We start from the raw sequence: 24896 nt of genomic DNA, 5'->3' as shown, positions 1-24896 counted from the left end.
AGCTTTGTTCGTAGTGATGCTTCCTAAGGCCCACTTGACTTCACATTCAAGGATGTCTGGCTCTAGGTGAGTGATCACACCATCATGGTTATCTGGGTCATGAAGATCTTTTTTGTACACTTAGGATCAGATCAGATCAGATCAGTCGCTCAGTCGTGTCCAACTCTTTGTGACCCCATAAATTGCAGCATGCCAGGCCTCCCTGTCCATCACCAGCTCCCGGAGTTCACTGAGACTCATGTCCACCGAGTCAGTGATGCCATCCAGCCATCTCATCCTCTGTCGTCCCCTTCTCCTCCTGCCCCCAATCCCTCCCAGCATCAGAGTCTTTTCCTATGAGTCAACTCTTCGCATGAGGTAGCCAAAGTACTGGAGTTTCAGCTTTAGCATCATTCCTTCCAAAGAAATCCCAGGGCTGATCTCCTTTAGGATGGACTGGTTGGATCTCCTTGCAGTCCAAGGGACTCTCAAGAGTCTTCTCCAACACCACAGTTCAAAAGCATCAATTCTTCGGCGCTCAGCCTTCTTCACAGTCCAACTCTCACATCCATACATGACCACAGGAAAAACCATAGCCTTGACTAGACGAACCTTTGTTGGCAAAGTAATGTCTCTGCTTTTGAATATGCTATCTAGGTTGGTCATAACTTTCCTTCCAAGGAGTAAGCGTCTTTTAATTTCATGGCTGCAGTCACCATCTGCAGTGATTTTGGAGCCCCCCAAAATAAAGTCTGACACTGTTTCCACTGTTTCCCCATCTATTTCCCATGAAGTGGTGGGACCGGATGCCATGATCTTCATTTTCTGAATGTTGAGCTTTAAGCCAAGTTTTTCACTCTCCACTTTCACTTTCATCAAGAGGCTTTTTACTTGTTCTTCACTTTCTGCCATAAGGGTGGTGTCATCTGCATATCTGAGGTTATTGATATTTCTGCAGCAATCTTGATTCCAGTTTGTGTTTCTTCCAGTCAAGCGTTTCTCATGATGTACTCTGCATATAAGTTCAATAAACAGGGTGACAATATACAGCCTTGATGAACTCCTTTTCCTATTTGGAACCAGTCTGTTGTTCCATGTCCAGTTCTAACTGTTGCTTCCTGACCTGCATACAAATTCCTCAAGAGGCAGATCAGGTGGTCTGATATTCCCATCTCTTTCAGAATTTTCCACAGTTTATTGTGATCCACACAGTCCAAGGCTTTGGCATAGTCAATAAAGCAGAAATCGATGTTTTTCTGGAACTCTCTTGCTTTTTCTATGATCCAGCAGATGTTGGCAATTTGATCTCTGGTTCCTCTGCCTTTTCTAAAACCAGCTTGAACATCAGGAAGTTCACGGTTCACATATTGCTGAAGCCTGGCTTGGAGAATTTTGAGCATTACTTTACTAGCGTGTGAGATGAGTGCAATTGTGTGGTAGTTTTAGCATTCTTTGGAATTGCTTAGGATAAGGTGACCTAATTGAAAAGTGGAATGGCTTATTAAGACTCAGTTATTGTTACACGTCAGTAAAAATTCCTTGAAAGAATAGGGCCTATCTTACATATGTCTTTAAAGTGAACATGATGCTAAGTTTATGCTTTGAGAGAGACTATATGGCGCTGTTTCCTCCCATCCAAGAATGCGTAAATATGGGAATCAAGCAGTGAAATGGAAGTGGAATCTGTGACACTTATACCCAGTAACTCACTCACAGAATATTTTTCCCTATTTTAGGAACTCTGAAATCTGCTAGCTTGGAGATCTTAGTGTCCCAGTAGAGAGTTTTTCCACTGGTGGTTAAATCAATGTTCCCAGTGAAGTTGAAGATGAGAAGTCATCTCTAGATGGATATAAATGGGTTATTGTAAGTAAAGCACATAAGAAACAAAACCTATAAGGTTTTGCTATTATTATAATAATTTCTGGAGAAGGAAATGACAACCCATTCTAGTATTCTTGCCTGGAGAATCCCATGGACAGAGGAGCTTGGCAGCTCCAATACATAGGATCACAAAGAGTTAAACACAACTGAAGTGACTTAGCATGCGTGCACCCATAATCATTATCACCTCTGTTGCTATTGTTTTGTTGTTTTTTCTTTACCATTATTATTACTATCCCATTACCTTATCTGCACTTTGTGTACTTTCATTGGCTCAAACAAGATTTACAGCATTGGGGGATACAAACACCCAGGGATGAAATGTTGAGGGCATGCACGATGAGATGGACAGGTGGACAGTTCTTCTTCAGACTCCTAGAGAATGAAGCAGGGGAAGGAGCCTGTGGTCAATTGAATAGGTCTCTGACTGGGAAAAAGGACTTCTAGGTCGGAATCACCTACACTAACTCCTGCAGGGCGATGACTTTGCTTCTCTGAGCTGTAGTTTTCATGGCTGTAAAAGAGAGTAAGGAACTGGACATGTTGGCTTTGAAGCCCCTTTATCCCTTAGAGAGCACTAAATGACCAAAACCTGTATCGCTGACTCCCTCAGTACATGGCCCATCACAAGTGCTCAGTGAATCAACATCATTGTCATCATCTATAAACCAGGACCATGACACTGCCCTCCCATAAGACCTCCGTCCCAGGAGTACTGGGAGGACCTGGTGAGAAAAGTCACGTGAAAGTGCTTTGTGCATGGGGCTGTCCTAGAGGACCATTGAGATGCTCTTGACCATTATTACCATCACCACCTCCTGCCATTTCCCTCAGGTCCGTCCCCAGACATAAAATCAGAAAACTTTCTGGGGCACCTGTCTTAGCAAACAAGAGATAATTGCCAGAGTCCTTCCCAGAGGTATTCTCAACCTCCGCAGAGAGTCCCCCATTGTTAGGACTGCCGCAGCCCTAGCTTTTTCCCTCTTGCCAGCCCACCCTCATCTGCTTGAGGCCTGCAGGCCCACCTGGCTCAGAATTCAGCATGCAGAGTCCAGTCTTCATCCTCCTACCAATGCCCCAGCTGGCCCAACCCTGCTGGTGATCAGAACCAGCTCTGGGACAGCAGGAAGAAATTCAATTAGAGTTCAGGTAGAGTTGTTATTCTGGTCAGTAACAGAGGAAGATTTTGATTTGCTCAGAATCTCCCACCATAAAGAATAAGAGTATGACTCAGCCATGTTCTAATTGACACATTGGGGCACAGGGGTTTGGGAGTAAGAAGAGAATCAACATGAGGCTTTTAGTTCTTGACATTTCTGCAAGAAGACCAGGTATAATTTCCTCTCTCCTGGACTGGTCGTATTCCTCAGAAAGCTGGAAAAAGAAAGGACAGGTCACTGTGTCTCCCCAACGGGGTGGGTTTTCTCCTGCTCTAACCCTAAAGGACTCTTTCTTGTGGGGTTCTTGTTGACAACATTTGGAGAATTCCATCTTGGCATCCCCACCAGGGACAGAGACAGTGTCAGGAAGCAGGAAGATGGCCCTCCCCTCCGTCTCCCAGAAAAGCCTGGTAAGGAGGCAGGACATAAAGTTTCAACAGCTTGGTCCATTGAGAGAAGCATGGATGGGCCAAGCCTCCCTCCATCTAACCCTGAGGACCTGATAGGAAAGGCCTTCAGGAGCCAGGGTTGGCCGGGTCAAGTGCAAAGAGCTGAATCATAGAGAGAAGCCAGGGGGTTCATCCTTCCACCTCTCAGAAGCCTAGTGTTTTTCTGGAGACTGGGTTGCCTGGAATCCTGCCTCACTGGACTCAGTTGCCCTGGGTGCTTCCTGTTGAGTCTCTTCCTCTTCAGGACAAGTAACAGTCTTTCTGTGATGTGTGAATGAGTGAGGGGTGAGGTAGTCACTGGGCTGGGGCTATGGGTATGATCCAGACATCTGTGGGCCTGGGGTTCAGAGGTAGCCAGGTCACTCAGTCACTGGGTCCTCTCCATGCTTGTTCCCCAACATCCCTCTAGCCCCCTCCCTTGTTCCTCATTCTTCTTTCCTCCCCACTTCACATCTCAGTCCCCTCCCCATTCTTTCTTCCTAGGCCTCTTCCTTTTCCCATTTGTTCATTTAGGAACTATATATGGACAGGTCCTCTTGCCAAGCCAAGTTCTACGAGTTAGATGCAGAAAATGAATTTCTTGAGCTTCAGATCTCCAAGTCCAGATATGAGACATTATGAAAGGACAATGATGGTTATACTGGGAGAAGCCTTCACCAATGACATCAGCGACCACAATGATTAGTTCCCACTCCCCTCTTCACTAGAGACCTGGGCTTTTGTGAATTAGGACAGAGATTGTTGCCTTAATGGAATCTTAGGAGACTTTTAATTTTCACTAAATGACTGTCCCCATTCCCTTTGGAAATCAAGGTTGACTAAGAGAGGGGATTTGACAAAGATTTACTAAGTTCTAGTATGGTAATCAGTTCCCAAGTCTCTTGCTATGGATGCCTTCTGCTTCCAGTACAACCCCATGGTTTCCCACCTCCAAGTGATGGGAGCAGATGGAGGACACTATCATGAGAGATAGTCTGTGGCTGCCACTTTATTCCCTTATCCTAGGAGAGATCTGATTCTTTCTTATCTGGTGGCTGTAACATGTAGGCCATGATTCTAAAGTACCTTGTGCTAAGCCTCAAGAAGCTCAAATTGAGGAGCAAATGGGGGCAGTTTGCATTCTTTGGCCCTCCTGCTTAGAGCCTGTTCACCTCCAGCAGGAGAAATTAACAATTAAGAGATGGCCCTGAAGCCAAACTGCCTTGGTTCAAATCCCAGGTTCGATCACGCAAACAGTATAATTTGGAGTGAATCACTTACTTTTTCTATGGCTTAGTTTGTTTTTTTCCCATCTTAAAAGTGTAGGTACTAGTACTTACCTCAGTGGGTTGCTATGAGGCTGAGATCAATTCATGTAGCAATGCCTGGCACACAGAAAGTTTTCACTAAACAGTAGCTATTAATATCTCTGAAAGAAGTTTATATATTCACTCCTTTGTGCATGCCTGCCCGTCGCTTCAGTCATGTCTGACTCTCTGAGACACTATGGACTATGGCCCACCAGGCTCCTCTGTCTATGGGATTCTCCAGGCAAGAATACTGGGTTGGTTGCCACTCCCTTCTCCAGGGGATTTTCCTGACCCAGGGATTGAACTCGTGTCTCCTGCAACTCTTGCCTTGCAGGTAGATACTTTATGACTGAGCCACGGGGGAGCCTGCCACTCACCCCTTTATCCATACTTTATTATAAATATTCCAACTCACTGAGTGGGAATAAAGTTACCATGAGAGGGAGAAATTTTTCTCAATGTATTAGAGCTCAAACTTTATATCAGAACAATCTAGAACATTCTAGGGTTATACCTTGCCAAAAACCACAAGGAGTTCTAAGAAACAGAGAAACAATCTAATAAACGTTTGAGAGTGGGAGATGGTGGAACAGATCTGAGAAGAGATTAAGAAGAGGTGGCAAGAATACACAGAAGAACTGTACAAAAATGGTCTTAATAGCCTGGATAACCACAAGGTTTGGTCACTCACCTAGGGTCAGACATACTGGAGCATGAAGTCAGGTGGGCCTTAGGAAGCCCACCTATGAACAAAGCTAGTGGAGGTGATGGAATTCCAGCTAAGCATTTTCAAATCCTAAAAGATGATGCTGTGAAAGTGCTGCACTCAGTATGCCAGGAAATTTGGAAAACCCAGCAGTGGCCAAAGGACTGGAAAAGGTCAGTTTTTATCCAACCCCAAAGAAGGACAATGACAAAGAATGTCCAAACTACTGCACAACTGTGCTCATTTCACATGTTAGCTCAAAATCCTTCAAGCCATACTTCCAGATGTACAAGCTGGATTTAGAAAAGGCAGAGGACTCAGAAACCAAATTGCCAACATCTGTTGGATCATATAAAAAGCAAGAGAATTCCAGAAAAACTTCCACTTCTGCTTCATTGACTAGGCTAAATCCTTTGACTGTGTGGATCTCAGCTACTGTGGAAAATTCTTAGAGATGGGAATACCAGGCCACCTGACCTGCCTCCTGAGAAACCTGTATGCAAGACAAGAAGCAACAGTTAGAACAGGATGTGGAACAATGGACTAGTTTCAAATTGGGAAAAGAGTATATCAAGGCTGCATATTGTCCTTGTTTATTTAACTCGCAGAGTACATCATTTGAAAATCTGGGCTGGATGTCACAAGCTTTAGTCTCCTGGAATCAAGATTTCCAGGAAAAATATTAAAACCTCAGATATGCAGATGATACCTCTCTAATGGCAGAAAGCAAAGATGAACTAAAGAGCCTTTCGATGAGGGTGAAAGAGGAGAGTGAAAAAGCTGGTTTAAAACTCAAAATTCAAAAAATGAAGATCATAGCATCTGATCCCATCACTTCATGGCAAATAGAAGGGAAAACAATGAAAACAGTGACAGATTTTATTTTCTTGGGCTCCAAAATCATTGCAGATGGTGACTGCAGCCATGAAATTAAAAGACGCTTGGTCCTTGGAAGAAAAGCTATGATCAATCTAGACAGCATGTTAAAAAGCAGAGACATTACTTTGCCAACAAATGTCTATATAAAGATATGGCTTTTCCCATAGTCATGTATGGTTGTGAGTGTTGGACCATAAAGAAGGGCGAGCACTGAAGAATTTATGCTTTTGAACTATGGTGATGGAGAACTCTTGAGAGTCCCTTGGACTGCAAGGAGATCAAACCAGTGAATCCTAGGAAATCAACCCTGAATGTTCATTGAAAGAACTGATGCTGAAGCTGAAACTCCAATACTTTGGCCACCAGAAGCAGAGAAGTGATCATTGGAAAAGACTCTGATGGTGGAAGAGATTGAAGGCATGAGGAGAAGTGAGTGACAAAGGACGAGATGGTAGGATGGCATCATCAACTCAATGACAGGAGTTTGAGCAGACTCTGGGAGATGATGTAAGGGAAGCCTGTCATGCTGCAGTCCATGGGGTTGCAAAGAGTCAGACACAGCTGAGTAACTGAGCAGAAAAAATGCTAGATATTAGTTTTACCATTTTTCTAATTATGCTAAATATTTAGATCCTAACTCCATTTACCCCTTTCGTTGCTGTGTACTGTTGCCATAATCTCTAGTCTTTTGTCTTAAATCTCACAAAACTTGATTATGGATTTATATTCATTATTACTTTATATTTACCCTTTCCTCGAGAGACTCTCCATTCCTTTTTGCATTTTTGTGTTTCAGTCACTTTTGTTCTGCCTGAAGAACTCCCTTTAAATTATTTTACTTTTTATTTTTCTGAAAGAATTTTTATTTCACATTTAAATTTTTTTCAAAATCTTTTTCTGGAATTAAAAACCCTCAGTTCAGTTCAGTTCAGTCACTCTTTCATGTCCGACTCTTTGTGACCCCATGGACTGCAGCACGCGAGGCTTCCATGTCCATCACCAACTCCCAGAGGTTGCTCACTCATGTCCATCGAGTCAGTGATGCCATTCAACCAACTCATTCTCCATTGTCCCCTTCTCCTCCTGCCTTCCATCTATCCCAGCATCAGGGTCTTTTCCACCTCTTTGCATAACGTGGCCAAAGTATTGGAGTTTCAGCTTCAACATCAGTCCTTCCAATGAACACTCAGGACTGATCTCCTTTAGAATGGACTGGTTTGATCTCTTTGCAGTCGAAGTGACTCTCAAGAGTCTTCTCCAACACCACAGTTCAAAAGCATCAATTCTTCAGCCTTATCCTTCTTTGTAGTCCAACTCTCACATCCATACATAACTACTGGAAAAACCATAGCTTTGACTAGATGGACCTTTGTTGGCAAAGTAATTAATGTCTCTGCTTTTTAATATGCTGTCTAGGTTGGTCATAGCTTTTCTTCCAAGGAGCAAGCATCTTTTAATTTCATGGCTGCAGTCACCATCTACAGTGATTTTTGAGCCCAAGAAAATAAAATCTTTCACTGTTTCTATTTTATCCCCATCTATTTGTCATGAAGTGATGGGGCTAGGTGGCATAATGTTAGTTTTTTGAATGCTGAGTTTTAAACCAGCTTTTTCATGCTCCTCTTTCCAGGTTGTGCTTCATCCAGCCTGGCATTTCGCATGATGTACTCTGCATAGAAGTTAAATAAGCAGGGTGACAATATATACAGCCTTGACGTACTCCTTTCCCAATTTGGAACCAGTCTGTTGTTCCATGTCTTATTCTAACTGTTCCTTGACCTGCATACAGATTTCTCAGGAGGCAGGTAAGGTGGTCTGGTATTTCCATCTCTTGGAAAATTTTCCACAGTTTTTTGTGAGCCACACAGTCAAAGGCTTTGGTGTAGTCAATAAAGAAGATTTTTTTTCTGGAGCTCTTGTTTTTTTGATGATCCAATGGATGTTTGCAATTTCAACTCTGGTTCCTCTGCCTTTTCTAAATGCAGCTTCAACCTCTGGAGGGTCTCAGTTTATGTGCGGTTGAAGCCTGGCTTGGAGAATTTTAAGCATTAGTTTACTAGTGTATGAGATGAGTGCAATTGTGCAGTAGTTTGAACATTCTTTGGAATTGGCTTTCTTTGGGATTTGAATGAAAACTTTGGGATTAGAATAAAAACCCTCTGAAAACCTGAAAGAATACTACAAAGAAACCTGTATGTCCCATGACAAGATGTGTTAAATTTTTAGCTTGCTGTTACTGTAAATTTTCAGAACTAGTTGAGAATAATTTGTAAACATCATGTTCCTTTACCCTTTAATACTTCAGAGAATAGTTTCTAAAATGTAAGAGAATAAGGATATTCTCTCACATAGTAGTTGTCAAACTCAGGCATTTTAACACTGATACTTATCTAAACTAATCTAATTAAAATTCCAGGCTTACCAGTTGTCAAATTAATGTTATTTGTAGTATTCCACTCTTCTGGTTTTACATTTTGCAATAGTTATTATACACTTTTTAGTCTCCTTGCCTCTATTACAGATTAGAACTTTCTTTGTCTTTCATGATAGATATTTTTTGAAGACTAGGGTGGCTCAGCTGATTAATAATCTGTCTGCAATGCGGGAGACCTGGGTTCAATCCCTGGGTTGGGAAGATCCCCTAGAGAAGGGAACGGCTACCCACTCCAGTATTCTGGCCTGGAGAATTCCAGGACTGAATTCCTGGAGAAGTCCATGGGGTTGCAAAGAGTTGACACAACTGAGCAACTTTCACTTTCAGAAGCTAGTTATTTTGTAGAATATTTCTCAACTTAGGTTTCTTTGATGTTTTCTCATGATTAGATTCAGGTTTTGTTTTTTTGGTCTGAAACAATATATAAGTCATTGTTGGTGTCTATCTACTCCTTATCGGTGTCATTAATTGTAGTCACTTAGTTAAGATGTTGTCCAGTTTCTCCACTGATAGCTACCACTTTTTACTTTTGTAATTAATAATTACTTTATGGATAGATAGCTTGTAATTATATAACAGTCTGTTCCTTATCAAATTCATTCCCCATAGATTTAGCATCTGCATCAGTTCAATCCTGAGAAGAGACAGAACATGCCAGTGATGTGAACAGGGAAAATTTACTATACAGAATTGTTAGCTAGTTAAAGGTCGATAACTGCTAAAAGCCTTAAAAAAGAACTTGAAGAGATCCATAAGTAGCAATTAAAAAAAGAAAAAGCAGCTACTGCCTTATGGCTAAAGAAGAGTACACAGGGACTAAGGATTTAAGAGTTACTTCCCTCCTTCCCCCTGCTCTCGACACCACTATCTATCTTCCCTGATCAGAAAAAAGAAGACTGAGCTCAGACTTTTTCAAAAAGGGTGTGACTGCCACAGGATACAGTCTGCTACTGGGAGTGGGGGTGGAACCACAGGCCAGAGCTCTCCTAGAAGTGACCACTGGGTAGGGAGAGTGTGTGGCCTGAGTATGTGACTTGGTTGCATGCTACCAACCCAGTGGCTCTCTAGTTGAGCAACTGAGGAAGGAGAATTGAAGCTTCAACCTCAGAGCCTCCCTACTACCATCATCACGTTGCTAGGATTCTCTGTCCATGAAATTCTCCAGGCAAGAATACTGAAGTGGGTTGCCATTCCTTTCTCCAGGGGCTCTTCCTGACCCAGGGATCGAACCCAGGTCTCCTGCATTGCAGGCAGATAGTTTACCTCCTGAGCCAACAAGGAAGCCCTGCCCTCTATTGGTAATGCCTCTTATCATCAGCTGTCAAAGATACAAATTTACAGTGTGAGGAGAGGCTTGTCACACATCCAGACAAATGATCTCTAAGGTAGAGAGGAAGCTCACATCTGCAGGTTTTGGGGGCTAGAGCAGATGCTGTGTAAGTTGATTGTTACTAGACATTTGAGCAACTAATCTTTGCTCTAAGGGGTTGGGAATAAGCCTGGGGAGATTGCAAATGAGCATTTACTACTATTTAATGTTTTAAGGCATTGTAGGAGATGATTCACATACAACTCCCCAACTCCTCCTAAACACCCTGAGAGATGAGTATTATTAGCCACATTTTACAGAAGAAGAGACTGAGGCTCAGAAAGTGAAGTAACTGTAAAAGTTAGTAGGTAGGTAGTGGGCTGAGAATTAATATTACAGCTGCCTCCCTCCAGATCTTACTAAACTATCATATCTTAGGTGATATTTAAATGCATATCATTCTCCTATAGGCCCACCATGTGGATGCCTCCAGGGCAGAACCAGAGCTGGGTTTCTGAATTTATCCTGCTTGGCTTCTCCAGTGACCCCACGACCAACAGGACCCTCTTCGGTGCCTTCCTTCTTCTTTTCCTGAGCTCAGTCCTTGGCAATGGGCTCATCATCACCCTGATATGCCTGGACACGCATCTCCACACTCCCATGTACTTCTTCCTCTGTATCCTCTCCCTGCTGGATATGGGCTGTGTCACCACCACTGTGCCCCAGATGCTGGTGCATCTTCTTTCTCGATCCCAGACCATCTCCTTTGCTGGTTGTTGGCTACAAATGTATATCTTTGGTGCCGTGGGCCTGACTGAGTGCATTTTATTTGTCGTCATGGCCTTTGACCGGTACGTGGCCATCTGCTATCCACTGCGTTATACTGTCATCCTCAGCTGGGGACTGTGCACACGACTGTCAGCTGGGACCTGGGCCTGTGGTTTCTTCTTCTCTCTGATCCACACTTTTTTCACCATGAGGCTGCCATACTGTGGGCCCAATATGGTCAACCACTACTTCTGTGAAGGCCCCTCAGTACGAAATTTGGCTTGCATGGATACCCACGTCATTGAAATGGTGGACCTGGTCATCAGTGTCTTCATGGTTGTTGCCCCACTCTTGATCATTGTGGCCTCCTACATCCGTATTGCCCAGGCCATTCTCAAGTTGAAGTCCATGCAGGCCCGCTGCAAGGCTTTCTCCACCTGTGCCTCCCACCTGACTGTGATCACATTCTTCTATGCTCCAGCCACCTACCTCTACATGAGGCCCAATTCAAGCTATTCCCCTGAGCAAGACAAGCAGGTGTCACTCTTTTATAATGTCTTCACTGCTCTGCTTAATCCTGTGGTCTACAGTCTGAGGAATAAGGACATGAAGAGGGCTTTTCTCAAAGTGATGGGGAGGTAGACTGGCCTGCTGAACTGAGAGACAGGAGGAGTCTGAGGTAAAGTGTTCATTGACGAGGAAAGGGACAGCATCTATAACATATGAAGCCAACATTATACAATAGAACCAACACAGTACTTGGTCAGTGGAACAAATGTGGAACATGAAACCATGGATGGCTGTCTTGATCATCTTTCTACATTGTGGTGCAGTTAGAAACAACTCCATAATCTCATGGGGTCACACAGTAAAAGTCCATTTATTTGTCATGTTCCAATCAGCTGTAAGTAGTCTGTGGCCTTCTGCCATTGGATTCTTGGATCCGGCCTGAAGGAGGAGGCCCTATCTGGAAAAGGAAAGACTTATGAGAAAGAGAAGGGAACAATGGCTGAAATACATGAAGACACTTAAAGCTTCTGCTCAGAAGTAACACACATGTCAATGGACATGAGTTTGAGTGAACTCCCGGAGTTGGTGATGGACAGGGAGGCCTGGTGTGCTGCAGTCCATGTGGTCGCAAAGAGTTGGACGCGACTGAGCGACTGAACTGAACACACATCTCTGTGCTGACATCCTGTTGGCCAAAGCAAGTCCTATGTGTAGGCCTTCTGAAAAAAGGGCAGGAAGTATTTTCTTCCCACAGAAAAGTAATGCAAGTCATGTGGCATGGGGATGGATGTGTATTCCCTCTACAGTGAGAGGAGCAAATACTGTGGGTGATAATGTAATCTACAACAGAGGCACTGGGACCACTAATATGCATGTAACTACCGTGAAGCATGGTACCCGAAAGTGATGTGGTATATGGACACAGCAGAACGTCAAGTAGTAGGTAACCATAGTGGTACAGGAAAATAATAAATATGTGTGACCAACTTTGAAAATTAAGCCAATGGTATATGGAGCCAATGTAACCCATGGACCTGGCCTGATGCATGGAAGCAATATGGTTTATGGGGCTGATACCTTGTACTATACATCATCTTGTGGAAGGAACCAAACTTGACATTAATTGACCTGCGTTCTAGTCCCAACCTTGCTAAATGGTTGGGCCATTTACTTCCTTTCTCTGGATCTCACTTAATTCATCTATAGAATGAGCACCTCAAATTGAAAGGTCTCTAAGACCTCTGTGTCTCCAAAATTCTGTGTCACAGTAGGTGAAATGCATGAAATCAAATGCTATAAACTAGTGTATTTTCTGTGAACCATAGGGTGAATTACAAAGCCATAGAAGAATTAAAGTTGTTACAGGTACAGTACATTGTAAGCAATGCCTCTGATTCTTTCTAGGGACCTAAATGACATATGAGACTCTATAAGAACCCTGGCACAAGCCTCAGAGTTAGCATGGGAATCCAGCTTTCTTTCTGGCCTCATTGAAAGCTCAGATGTCTTGCGGATGGAAAATGTAAGCGCTGAGCTAAGCAGGGGTTTAGGTAGGTGTGTACCACAGCACCAGTGGTGTGGTAAAGTTCCAGGCAACTTTTCCAGGAGGTTTCAGGCAGAAAGTGAAGGGTCCCGTGGGCTGTTGGAGCATTCCCTCCATTCGGGGAGAGGGTAGGGAGCTATGTGGCTGGTGGGAGGGACTTAAAACTTTTGAGAACTTTCTGTTTCTGGCTTTGGGGAAGGGGGTTGCCTGGATACTATGGAAGAGGTCTTATTGTCTCTTGGAGTTCCTTCCAGAAGGTGTGGAGTCTACCTGGTGGCTCTGCTACAGCTAGAGTCAGGAATCAGGGTAGTAGTGAGAGTCTTGTGGGTGAAGTGATGAGCTTTTGTTTGTCTCTCTACTTGGGTAGATAGTAATAGAGTTTGTAATTCAAGATGATAATAGATTTTATCTTAAAGATAGACAATCTATATTTTTAAGAACCTGGGATATGGACCAGAGTAGAGGAGAGAGGGTGCCTCGGTATTTTCAGAAGAATGGCTTGGGACCATGGATGAGGGGGTTGGATTAAAGAGGAACATTTAGTGGGGGTAGACCTAGGCATAATTTCTGAGATACTAGACTTGATGGTGGCAGTGAGTGGGGAAGTGCTGAAGTGACAGGGAAAGAAGCAAGAGCATGTGATGACTTGGGTGTGGAGGTAAAAAAGGGAGCAATCAAGGAAGCTATCAGAGTTTTAATCCAGCTTTACCAGTATCTCTGATTCCCTGTAGTTCACTGATGGGAGCCATTAATTGTCGACTGTCATCACTGATTCCTGGTGCTGGTGACAGAGAGTCACAACACCTGTCCTCATGGAATTTGCAGTCCACAAACCAGCAGTTCTTAGGAAGTGTACAAGTACTAAGGGGTGGAGTTAAAAAAATGTTGTTAATTAATTCTCTGTTAATTTGGTCGCTATGAGGATTGTTGTTTTTTGTTTTATTTTTACTTTTTCCTGTTTCCTTGAACAAAGAAAATGGCAGAGTGGATCATAGCACCTGTCTGGTGGGACTCAGTTCATCTATTTGGGGGAAATATTTTGCTACTAGACTGAAATGTCAGCCTCTCCAATTCTTTTCCCTTTTGATCCATTTCTGCACTAATGATCTCAAAGTTGCTGTTTGGGCAGATTGGTAAACTACCACTTATCAGCTGTGTATTCCTATGCAAGAAACTTAAGTTCCCCAACTCTGCTTTCTCTGTTTACTGATCCCTGTGCAAATAAAATTGCAAACTTAGATGGAATGGATATTTTCCAAGGGAGACATACATTACCAAAATTAAAACTTTTAAAGATAGAAAGTTTTCACAGATTGATTTCCATAGGAAAATGCAAAAATGAGCAAAAGCTACTAAGTAACCATGCCACAAGATACAAAGATTGGTGGCAAGAAAGTTTGGGGAAAGGAGAGATATGTGGATGGACTTCCTTAGAGTGGACACAATCTGTGTGTCCCAAGTGAATGTTCATGAAAGGCTATCAACTGCAGAGGAGACAAATCAGGTGGAAAAAAATGACACGCTCTGTGAATGTCAGTCGGGCTTTTTCCCGAGACCCTCATTCAGTGGGCGTATGAGCAAAACGTCCATTAATCGAGGATGGAGGCTATTCATACGGGCTTAGGACCAGGGTTTCCTTTTTCCACGGCTGACCTGTTTGCCACTACTGGTGAGTGCTTAAGTCACAAATAGCAGAGATCAAGTCTATGACACCATGCCTCAGGAGAACAGCTGTCACTGGTGGCGGTTTGATTATATTGGATCTCTTCCATCAGGGAGGGGACAGTGATTTGTCTTCATGGGAACATATACAGATTCTAGAAATGAATTTGCTTCCTTTGCCCGCAAAGCTTTTGCTAGCATCATTATCTATGAATTCACAGTGTGCCTAATCCACCATCAGAGAATCCCGACAGCATTGCATCTGATCAAGAAACTCATTTCACTTCTGTGGGTTCATAATTATAGAATCAGTGACCTTAACTAGCCTCCAACACTTGGAATAAGCTGGACAAGTTGAAAGATGAAATGACTTATTAAGATTCAGTTATCGCTATTGGTAGGGAACAACAGTGTGAAAGAATAGGACCCTATCTTACATATTTCTTTAAACATGATGCTAAGTTTAAGTTTTGAGTCAGAGACTATGTGGCATTGTTTCCTCAGTGCCAGAATGCATGGACATGGGAATCAAGCCATGAAATGGGAGTGGATTCTGTGACTCTTATACCCAGTAACTCACTCACAGAATATGTGTTTCCTATTTCAGGAACTCTGAGCTCTGCTAGCTTGAAGATGTTAGTGTCCCAGTCCTGAGTGTTTCCACTGGTGGTCAAAACAATGTTTCCACTGAATTTCAAGATGAGATGTCTTCTTGAGACCTTTGAATATTGCATGGGTTATTATAAGTAAAGCACATATGAAACAATACCTATAACGTTTTACTATTATTATAATAACCAGAGAAGGAAATGGCAGCCAACTCCAGTATTCTTGCTTGGAAAATCCCATGGACAGAGGAGCCTGGCAGGCCATAGCTTGCAGCATCACAAAGAGTTGGACCCCACAGAAGTGACTTAGCATGCATGCGCACATAATAATTAACATCACTATTGTTATTGTTTTGTTGTTGCTGTTCTTATCATTATTATTACAATCCTATTACCTTATCTGAGCTTTGTGTATTTCATTGGCTCAAACAAGATTTACAGCACTGGGGGATACAAATTCCCAGGGATAAAAATGTTGAGGGCATGCATGATGAGATGGCTGCAATTAACTAATTATCACTGGACAGGTAGACAGCTTTTTCTGCCAATTTGTAGAGAATGAAGCAGAAGAAGTGTGAGGTCAATGGAATGGGGACATGGCTAGGAGGCAGGATTTCTAAGTCTGAATCACCTACACTAACTCATGCAGGGCAGTGACTTTGCTTCTCTGAGCTTTAATTTTCATGGCTGTAAAAGAGAGTAAGGAAATGGACATGCTGACCTTGAAGGCCCTTAATGACTTAGCAGTGAAGTGACCAAAATGAGCATCACTGACTCCCTCAAGACTTGGCCCATCACGAGCACTCAGTGGGTCACAATTATTGTCATTATCTGTAAAACAAGGATCACAACACTCCCTCCCAGGTGTGCCAGGAGGACCTGACGAGAAAATACGCACGAAAGTGCTTTGTGTGTGAGGCTGTCCCGAAGGACCACTAATGTGCTCTTGATCATTAGTACCATCATCACCTCCTGCCATTTCCCTCAGCTCCCTCCCCAGACATAAACCCAGAAACCTTCTAAGGTACCTGTTTTAGCAAATGAGAGCTAATTCCCACAAGAGTCTCTTCCAGAGGCATCCTCAACCTCCACAGAGAGTCCCCGGTTGTTAGGATTGCCACAGCCCTAGCTTTTCCTCTCTTGCCAGCCCACCCTCTTCTCCTTGAGGTCTGCAGGCCCACCTGACTCAAAATTCAGCATCCAGAGTCCAGCCTTCCTCCTCCTACCAATGGCTGGCCCAACCCCACTGGTAATCAGAACCAGCTCTGGGACAGCAGGAAGAATTTCTGTTAGAGTTCAGTAGAGTTGTTATTCTGGTCAGGAATAGAGGGAGATTTTGATTTGCTCAAGGTTGTTCAGAAAAAATAAGGGTGTGACCCAAACATGTTCTAATTGACAAGTTTGGGCACAGGGGTTTTGGAGGTAAGAGGAGAATCAACACGAGGCCTTCGGTTCTTAACATCTCTATGAGAAGACCAGGTATAATATCCTCTCCCCTAGGCTGGTCATATCCCTCAGAAGGCTGGAAAAGGAAATTGACAGGTCACTATGCCTTCCCAATAGGGAGGTTTTCTCCTGCTCTGTCCACAGGGACCTCTTCCTTGTAGGGTTCTTGTTGACAACATTCAGGGAATTCCAACTGGCATCTTCACGGGGCACAGGGATGGTAGTGGCAGGAGGGAGGGGGATGGTCCTCCCCTTGCTCTCCCAGGAAAGTCTGGTAAGGAAGCAGGACCATAAAGCCTCAGTAGCTTGGTCCATTGAGAGGAGCTTGAATTGGCTGAGGCTCCCTCCATCTACACCTGAGAACCTGACAGGCAAGGCCTTTAGGAGCCAGGGCCGGTCAGGTCAAGTGCAAGGAGCTGAACAATGGAGAAAAGGCAAGGAGTTCATCCTTCCACCTCTCAGAAGCCTAGTGTTTTTCTGGAGACTGGGTTGCCTGGAATCCTGCCTCATTGGAATCAGTTGCCCTGAGTACTTCCTGTTCAGTCTCTTTCCGTTAAGAACAAGTGGCTCTCTCTCTCCGTGACCTGTTTCTGTGGATTCCAGAGGGTGAGATGGTCACTGGGCTTGGGGCTATGGGTGGGATCCAGACATCTGTGGGGGCTGGAGGTCAGCAGTGGCCAGGTCACCCAGCCACTGGGTCCTCTCTGTGCTGTGCCCAACATCCCTCTAGCCCCTCCCTTGTTCCCCACTCTTCTTTCCTCCTCACCTCACACTTCTGTCCCTTCCCCCTTTTTCTTTCTAGACCTCCACCTTCTTCCATTTGTTCATTTAGGAAATATATATGGGAAGGTCCTCTCTGCCAACCCATGTTCTAGGAGTTAGAAACAGAAGATGAATTTCCTAAGCTCCAGATCTCCAAGTCCAGCTAAGAGATGTCATGAAAGGACAATGATGGTTGTGCTGGGAGAAGCTTTTAACAATGATATCAGCGACCACAATGATTAGGACCCACTCCCCTGTTCTCTAAAGACCTTGGCTGTTGCAAGTTGTGACAGAGACTGCTGGGCTAATGAAATCTTAGGAGACTTTTTTTTTTCCATTAAATAATGTCCCCATTCCTACGGAAATCAAGGTTGACTAAGAGGGAGGCTTTTACAAGGATTTACTAAGCTCTAATCCGGTAACTGGACTTCCCTGGTGGCTCAGATGGTAAAGCGTCTGTCTACAATGCCAGAGACTAGGGTTTGATCCCTGGGTTGGGAAGAACCCCTGGAGAAGGAAATGGCAATTCACTCTAGTACTATTGCCTGGAAAATCCCATGGACAGAGGAGCCTGGTAGGCTACACTCCATGGGGTCGCAAAGAGTCGGAGGGAGGCTTTTACAAGGATTTACTAAGCTCTAATCCAGTAATTGACTTCCCAGGTGGCTCAGTGGGTAAAGAAGCTGACTGCAGTGCAGGAGACACGGGAGATATGGGTTCAATTCTGGGGCCGGGAAGATCCCCTAGAGGAGGGCATATCCTCCTCCAATATTCTTGCCTGGAGAATCCCATAGACAGAGGAGCCTGGTGGCTTATATAGTCCATAGTTCACAAAAAGTTGGGCACAACTGAAGTGACTGAGGATGGCATGCAGGATGGTATTTCCCAAGTCTCTTTCTATGGATTCCCTCTGCTTCCAATGCAACCCCATGGCTCCCACATCCAAGTGATGGGGGAGATGGAGGAAGCTTTATCAGGAGAGAGAGTCTATGGCTGCCAGCTTAGCTCTTTGTCCTAGGAGGAGTCTGATTCTGTCTTATCTGGTGGTCATAAATTATAGGCCATGATTGTGTAGTATCTCATGCCAAACTTCAAGGGACTCAAATGGAGGAGCAGACAGGCGCAGTTTGCATTCTTTACCTCTCCCAATTAGAGCCTGTTTCCATGTAGCAGGAGAATGTAATGATTAAGAGTTGGCTCTGAAGCCAAAATGCCTTGGTTCAAATCCCAGGTCCATCACAGAAATCCTATAATTTGGAGTGAATCACTTACTTTCTGTATGATTTAGTTTATTTTTTTCCATCTATAAAAATGGAGGTACTAGTACTTACCTCAATGAGTTGTTATGAGGATAAGTTCATATAGCAATGCCTGGCACATAGAAAGTTTTCTCTAAACATTCAGTTCAGTTCAGTTCAGTCACTCAGTCGTGTCCGACTCTTTGTAACCCCATGAATAACATTAGCTATTACTATTTCTGAAAGGAGGTTATATACTCATACCTTTATCCATACTTTATAATAGATATTCCAGGTCAATGAGTGAGAACAAAGTTAATATGAGAGGGAAAATTTTTTTCCCGAGATGCTAGAGCCTAAACCTTTTATCAGAACCTTCTAGGATTACCAGGGTTATAACTTTCCAATAACCACAAGGGGTTCTAAGAAATAGAGAAAGCACCTAATCAAGGTTTGGGAGTGGGAGATGGTGGAATAGGTCTGAAAAGGCCTCCTAGTGGAATGGATACTAAGCTGGATCCTTGTTGTTGTTGCTCAATTGCTAAGTCATGTCTGACTCTTGGTGACCTCAGGGACTGCAGCACGCCAGACTTCCCTGTCCATCATCAACTCCTGGAGCTTACTCAAACTCATATCCATTGAGTCGGTGATGCCATCCAACCATCTCATCCTCTGTTGTCCACTTCTCCTCCTGCCTTCAATCTTTTCCAGTATCGGGGTCTTTTCAAATGAGTCAGTTCTTCATATCAGGTAGTCAAAGGATTGGAGCTTCAGCTTCAGCATCAGTCCTTCCAATGAACATTCAGGACTGATTCCTTTAGGATTGCCTGGCTTGATCTGCTTGTAGTCCAATGGACTCTCAAGAGTCTTCTCCAATACCGTGCAGTTAAATAACATCAGTTCTTCAGCACTCAGTCTTCTTTAGCACTCAGTCCAACTCTCACATCCATACATGACTACTGGAAAACCGTAGCTTTGACTATATGGACCTTTGTTGGCAAAGTAGTTTCTGCTTTTTAATATGCTATCTAGGTTTGTCATAGCTTTTCTTCTAAGGAGCAAGTGTCTTTTAATTTCATGGCTGTAGTCACCATCTGCAGTGATTTTGGAGACCCCAAAGATAAAATCTGTCACTGTTTCCACTGAATCTTAATGTGGGAATAAAGGTTAGGTGTGTAACAGAGTGTGTGTGGGTGGCGGGGATACAGGGGATGTATTGTTCCATGCTAGAGACCTAGGCAAGCATCTGCAGATGTGATAGAGGTATCAGTTCAGTTCAGTTCAGTTCAGTCACTGAGTCGTGTCCGACTCTTTACAACTCCATGAACTGCAGCACGCCAGGCCTCCCTGTCCATCACCAACACCTGGAGTTTACCCAAACTCATGTCCATCGAGTCAGTGATGCCATCCAGCAATCTCATCCTCTGCTGTCCCCTTCTTCTCCTGCCCCCAATCCCTCCCAGCATCAGGGTCTTTTCCAATGAGTCAACTCTTTGCATGAGGTGGCCAAAGTACTGGAGTTTCAGCTTCAGCATCAGTCCCTCCAATGAACACCCAGGGCTGATCTCCTTTAGGATGGACTGGTAGGATCTCCTTGCAGTCCAAGGGACTCTCAAGAGTCTTCTCCAACACCACAGTTCAAAAGCATCAATTCTTCAGTGCTTAGCTTTCTTCACAGTCCAACTCTCTCATCCATACATGACCACTGGAAAAACCATAGCCTTGACTAGACAGACCTTTGTCGGCAAAGTAATGTCTCTGCTTTTGAATATGCTATCTAGGTTGGTCATAACTTTCCTTCCAAGAAGTAAGCGTCTTTTAATTTCATGGCTGCAGTCACCATCTGCAGTGATTTTGGAGCCCAAAAAATAAAGTCTGACACTGTTTCCACTGTTTCCCCATCTATCTGCCATGAAGTGGTGGGACCAGATGCCATGATCTTAGTTTTCTGAATGTTGAGCTTTATGCCAACTTTTTTACTCTCCTCTTTCACTTCCATCAAGAGGCTTTTTAGTTCCTCTTCACTTTCAGCCATAAGGTGGTGTAATCTGCATATCTGAGATTATTGATATTTTTCCTGGCAATCTTGATTCCAGCTTGTGTTCTTCCAGCCCAACGTTTCTCATGATGTACTCTGCATAGAAGTTAAATAAGCAGGGTGACAATATACAGCCTTGACGTACTCCTTTTCCTATTTGGAACCAGTCTGTTGTTCCATGTCCAGTTCAAACTGTTGCTTCCTGACCTGCATATAGGTTTCTCAAGAGGCAGGTCAAGTGGTCTGGTATTCCCATCTCTTTAAGAATTTTCCACAGTTTATTGTGATCCACACAGTCAAAGGCTTTGGCATAGTCAATAAAGCAGAAATAGATGTTTCTCTGGAACTCTCTTGCTTTTTCTATGATCCAGCAGATGTTGGCAATTTGATCTCTGGTTCCTCTGCCTTTTCTAAAACTAGCTTGAACATCTGGAAGTTCATGGTTCATGTATTGCTGAAGCCTGGCTGGAGAATTTTGAGCATTACTTTACTAGCGTGTGATATGAGTGGAATTGTGCAGTAGTTTGAGCATTCTTTGCATTGCCTTTCTTTGGGATTGGAATGAAACCTGACCTTTTCCAGTCCTGTGGCCACTGCTGAGTTTTCCAAATTTGCTGGCATGTTGAGTGCAGCACTTTCACAGCATCATCTTTCAGGATTTGAAATACCTCAACTAGAATTCCATAACCTCCACTAGCTTTGTTCATAGTGATGCTTTCTAGGGCCACTTGACTTCACATTCCAGGATGTCTGGCTCTAGGTGAATGATCACACCATCATGATTATCTGGGTCATGAAGCTCTTTTTTGTACAGTTCTGTGTATTCTTGCCACCTCTTCTTAATATTTTCTGTTTCTCTTAGGTCTATACCATTTCTGTCCTTTATCGAGCCCATCTTTGCATGAAACGTTCCCTTGGTATCTCTAATTTTCTTGAAGAGATCTCTGGTCTTTCCCATTCTGTTATTTTCCTCTATTTCTTTGCATTGATTGCTGAGGAAGGCTTTCTTATCTCTCCTTGCTATTCTTTGGAACTCTGCATTCACATGCTTACATCTTTCCTTTTCTCCTTTGCTTTTCACTTTTCTTCTTTTCACAGCTATTTGTAAGGCCTCCTCAGACAGCCATTTTGCTTTTTTGCATTTCTTTTCCATGGGGATGGTCTTGATCCCTGTCTCCTGTACAATGTCACGAACCTCCATCCATAGTTCATCAGGCACTCTGTTTATCAGATCTAGTCACTTAAATGTATTTCTTACTTCCACTGTATAATCATAAGGGATTTGATTTATGTCATATCTGAATGGTCTAGTGGTTTCCCCCACTTTCTTCAATTTAAGTCTGAATTTGGCAATAAGGAGTTCATGATCTGAGCCACAGTCAGCTCCCAGTCTTGTTTTATGTCATTATGATTGTTTAAATACCAATCATTTTACAGTAGGTATACTATAAAATAGTTTACTTTGTAGTACAGCTTTTGTTTTTTTCCTGAGTTAATTATCACCTTATATCTTTCTCTGTGCCTTGTTTTCCTTCTTTATCCTTATTTCTTCTTGATGTTTTGCCATCTTATCCACCTTATAATTTCCCCACTCTAATCTAGATCTGTCATACACCTGTCCCCCGTCTCTTTAGAGCTTCTAGTTTGGGTCCACTATTTCCTGGATCCCATGTTTTCCTGTCTTAGCTTGTGCCTTCTTCTGCTGTATACCACTTTCTGGTAGGAAAGGGGCCATGGGAGATGGACTTGTGTCTGCTTGCATCTTGCAGTTGCCTTTAATTTGGCTGGTGTGGGATTATTCCTGAGAATACTGCAGGCACTGCTTTTTTGCCTCACAGCCCCATGTGCTGCCATTGAGAATCAGTGCCATGCTAGTTCTCATTCTCCTCTCTAGAAGCTTCCTTCTCCCAGCATCTGAAGTTCTGTGGTGATTTGCTTTGGTGTGGGCCTGTTTTCATTCCTGGATTAGGGAATTTGGAAGGATTCAGATTCTACAATTATGGGAAATTTTATTTTACAACCTCCCTCTTATTTTCTTTGTTCTAACTCTGGAATTTCTATTATTCAGATTTGAACCTTTTTTGATTTAGCTCTAATTAGAAGAAAGATTTCTTTGATTTTTTTTTTCTAACCATGTCACTGAATATTTATTTTAATTTTCATTTTTTATTTTATCACCTGAGAGTTCTTTATTCTTTAATTGCTCTTCTTTCATATCATTTACTTATTCTATAGATGATATATTTAATTGTATCTTTCAGGAAATGATTTATAGTTTTGGTTTTTAAAAAGTTTTCTTCTCTTCTCTTCATTCTGTTTTCTCAGCCCCTCCCTGTGTATTTCAGCCTCCTTTGTTCATGCTGAGCCACGTGGAAGCTGATAATGTGGACTCTGGGGCCATGCTGCTGGGTTTGACACCTGGCTCTGCTTCATACTTGCTGTTTTTCTATACTTTGTAATCTGCATATAGAAGTAATAATAGTATCTACCAAAGAGGGTTCCTGTCAGCATTAAGTGAGGTAATATATATACAAAACCCTTAGAACATTGCCTGCCATATGGCAAGAATATACCCAGCAAAAGGATTCTTTTGCTGGATGAGGTGGTTTTTCTTAATGTCTGCTGAACCTTGGTGGTACATATTTGAGAGGTTCTCAAATGCTAGCTGGAAGCTCCACACAGGTAGGACGAGGCGGGCAGGCCCCCTTAGCCGTTTGACTTTCCTCTGTGTTGAAGGCAGCTTATTGACTCTCCTTCTGTCCATTCCAGTTTAGAAACCATACTTTTAGGAAGCTAGAGATATCTGAGAACTATATATTCTCAAGCAGAAAAAAAAAATTTTTTTTTGCATCATTTCCTTTCTTATAGCTTTATGAAAATGACTTTCTAGTGCAAAAAGAGTGAATTTTATTTTTGTAAATTAATTTCAATGAACAAAAATTTGAGCAAACAGGTCACATTTTCTGAATATCACAGTGTTTTACCCTGATCTATATTTGACAATCTACACCATATTGAATGGGTTAATGTATAGTATGCAGGTTACAGTCTATAAGGTTGCAATGAGTCAGAGACACAACTGAAGCAACTTAGCACACATAATAATTAATAAGTAATTAACCAGAGATTTTGGATTATACATGGGAGGTATTGAGAGTTTTAGGAAAAGAGAACACAGTCTGACAGCAGTTCACACTGGTAAGGCCAATAGTAAGTTACTGATGCAAGTACTTTAAAGGATTTGAAAACTATGTACCTTCCTTCTTTCCTGCTCCTCTGTCTTTTTCTTTTTTTTGCATAGAAAATGGAATTGATTCACTTAATTTGAGAGATATACTTCAAAGAACTCATTTACATCACTTCCTCTGCCATTACAGCCCTTAAATAAAGTATAACCAGGGTGTAGGAAGCATTATCCCTCATATTGGTTTAAAATACAATTCCATACATTGAAAGACAGGCAGGAACCAGCAGTTCCCAATACTGAGTCCAGGGTGTTCTTGTTTTGCATGATTTTAACATGCATAGAGGACTTCCCTTGTGGCTCAGTGGTAAAGAATCTGCCTGCCAATGCAGGATACATAGGTTCAATCCCAGGGTTGAGAAGATCTAGAGATGGAAATGGCAACCCACTCCAGTATTCTTGTCTGGAAAATCCCATGGACAGAGGAGCCTCCCTGGCTAAAGCCATGGGATCACAAGAGTTGGATACAACGTAGCGACTAAGCAACTACAAACATGCATGGACTTCAGCTCTCAAGGTGAAACTGAATAATAGTAGTTTTTCAACAACACTGTTCACCAAATAACTGAGTAAATACAGCTTACTACTAGCTTTTCAGGCCATAAATCACTACATAAATAGCAGATGCATAATGATTAGTGAACAGTTATCACTTCTTTCAAAGACTGTCGGTCACTGCACATGTTATTCAGTTCACATATATGTGGCAAAGAGTGCAGTTGTGTTGTCTCCTCCTTTCCTAGTGATAAACCCACATTGTGTTTTACAAAAGTAGGTAGTTGAAAGAGAAAATTAAAAAAAAATAAAGAAGATATTGTTTAAAAAGAGTGACCTTTCCAAAGTCAACTTTCATTTGAAAAGACCCTGATGCTGGGAAAGTTTGAAGCCCGGAGGAGAAGGGGATGGCAGAGCATGAGGTGGTTGGATGGTATCACCGACTCAATGAACATGAGCTTGAGTGAACTCCGGGAGTTGGTGATGGACAGGG

General features: G+C 42.9%; 1 protein-coding gene and 1 pseudogene across 1 annotated transcript; both read left to right on the top strand.

Moving 5' to 3' along the window:
• LOC133244718 (olfactory receptor 2D2-like) overlaps positions 1 to 24896 on the top strand; it is a 136977-nt pseudogene that overhangs the window by 60082 nt on the left and 51999 nt on the right.
• LOC133245224 (olfactory receptor 2A12-like) lies at positions 10567 to 11499 on the top strand. The gene has a single exon (XM_061413172.1). The coding sequence runs from the start codon at positions 10567 to 10569 to the stop codon at positions 11497 to 11499; it is 933 nt and encodes a 310-aa protein (XP_061269156.1).

The sequence above is a fragment of the Bos javanicus genome, chromosome 3, assembly GCF_032452875.1.
Source record: "Bos javanicus breed banteng chromosome 3, ARS-OSU_banteng_1.0, whole genome shotgun sequence".
Taxonomy (NCBI): domain Eukaryota; kingdom Metazoa; phylum Chordata; class Mammalia; order Artiodactyla; family Bovidae; genus Bos; species Bos javanicus.
The sequence above is the reverse complement of the archived record's forward strand: the minus strand, read 5'-3'. Positions and strand labels throughout refer to the sequence as shown.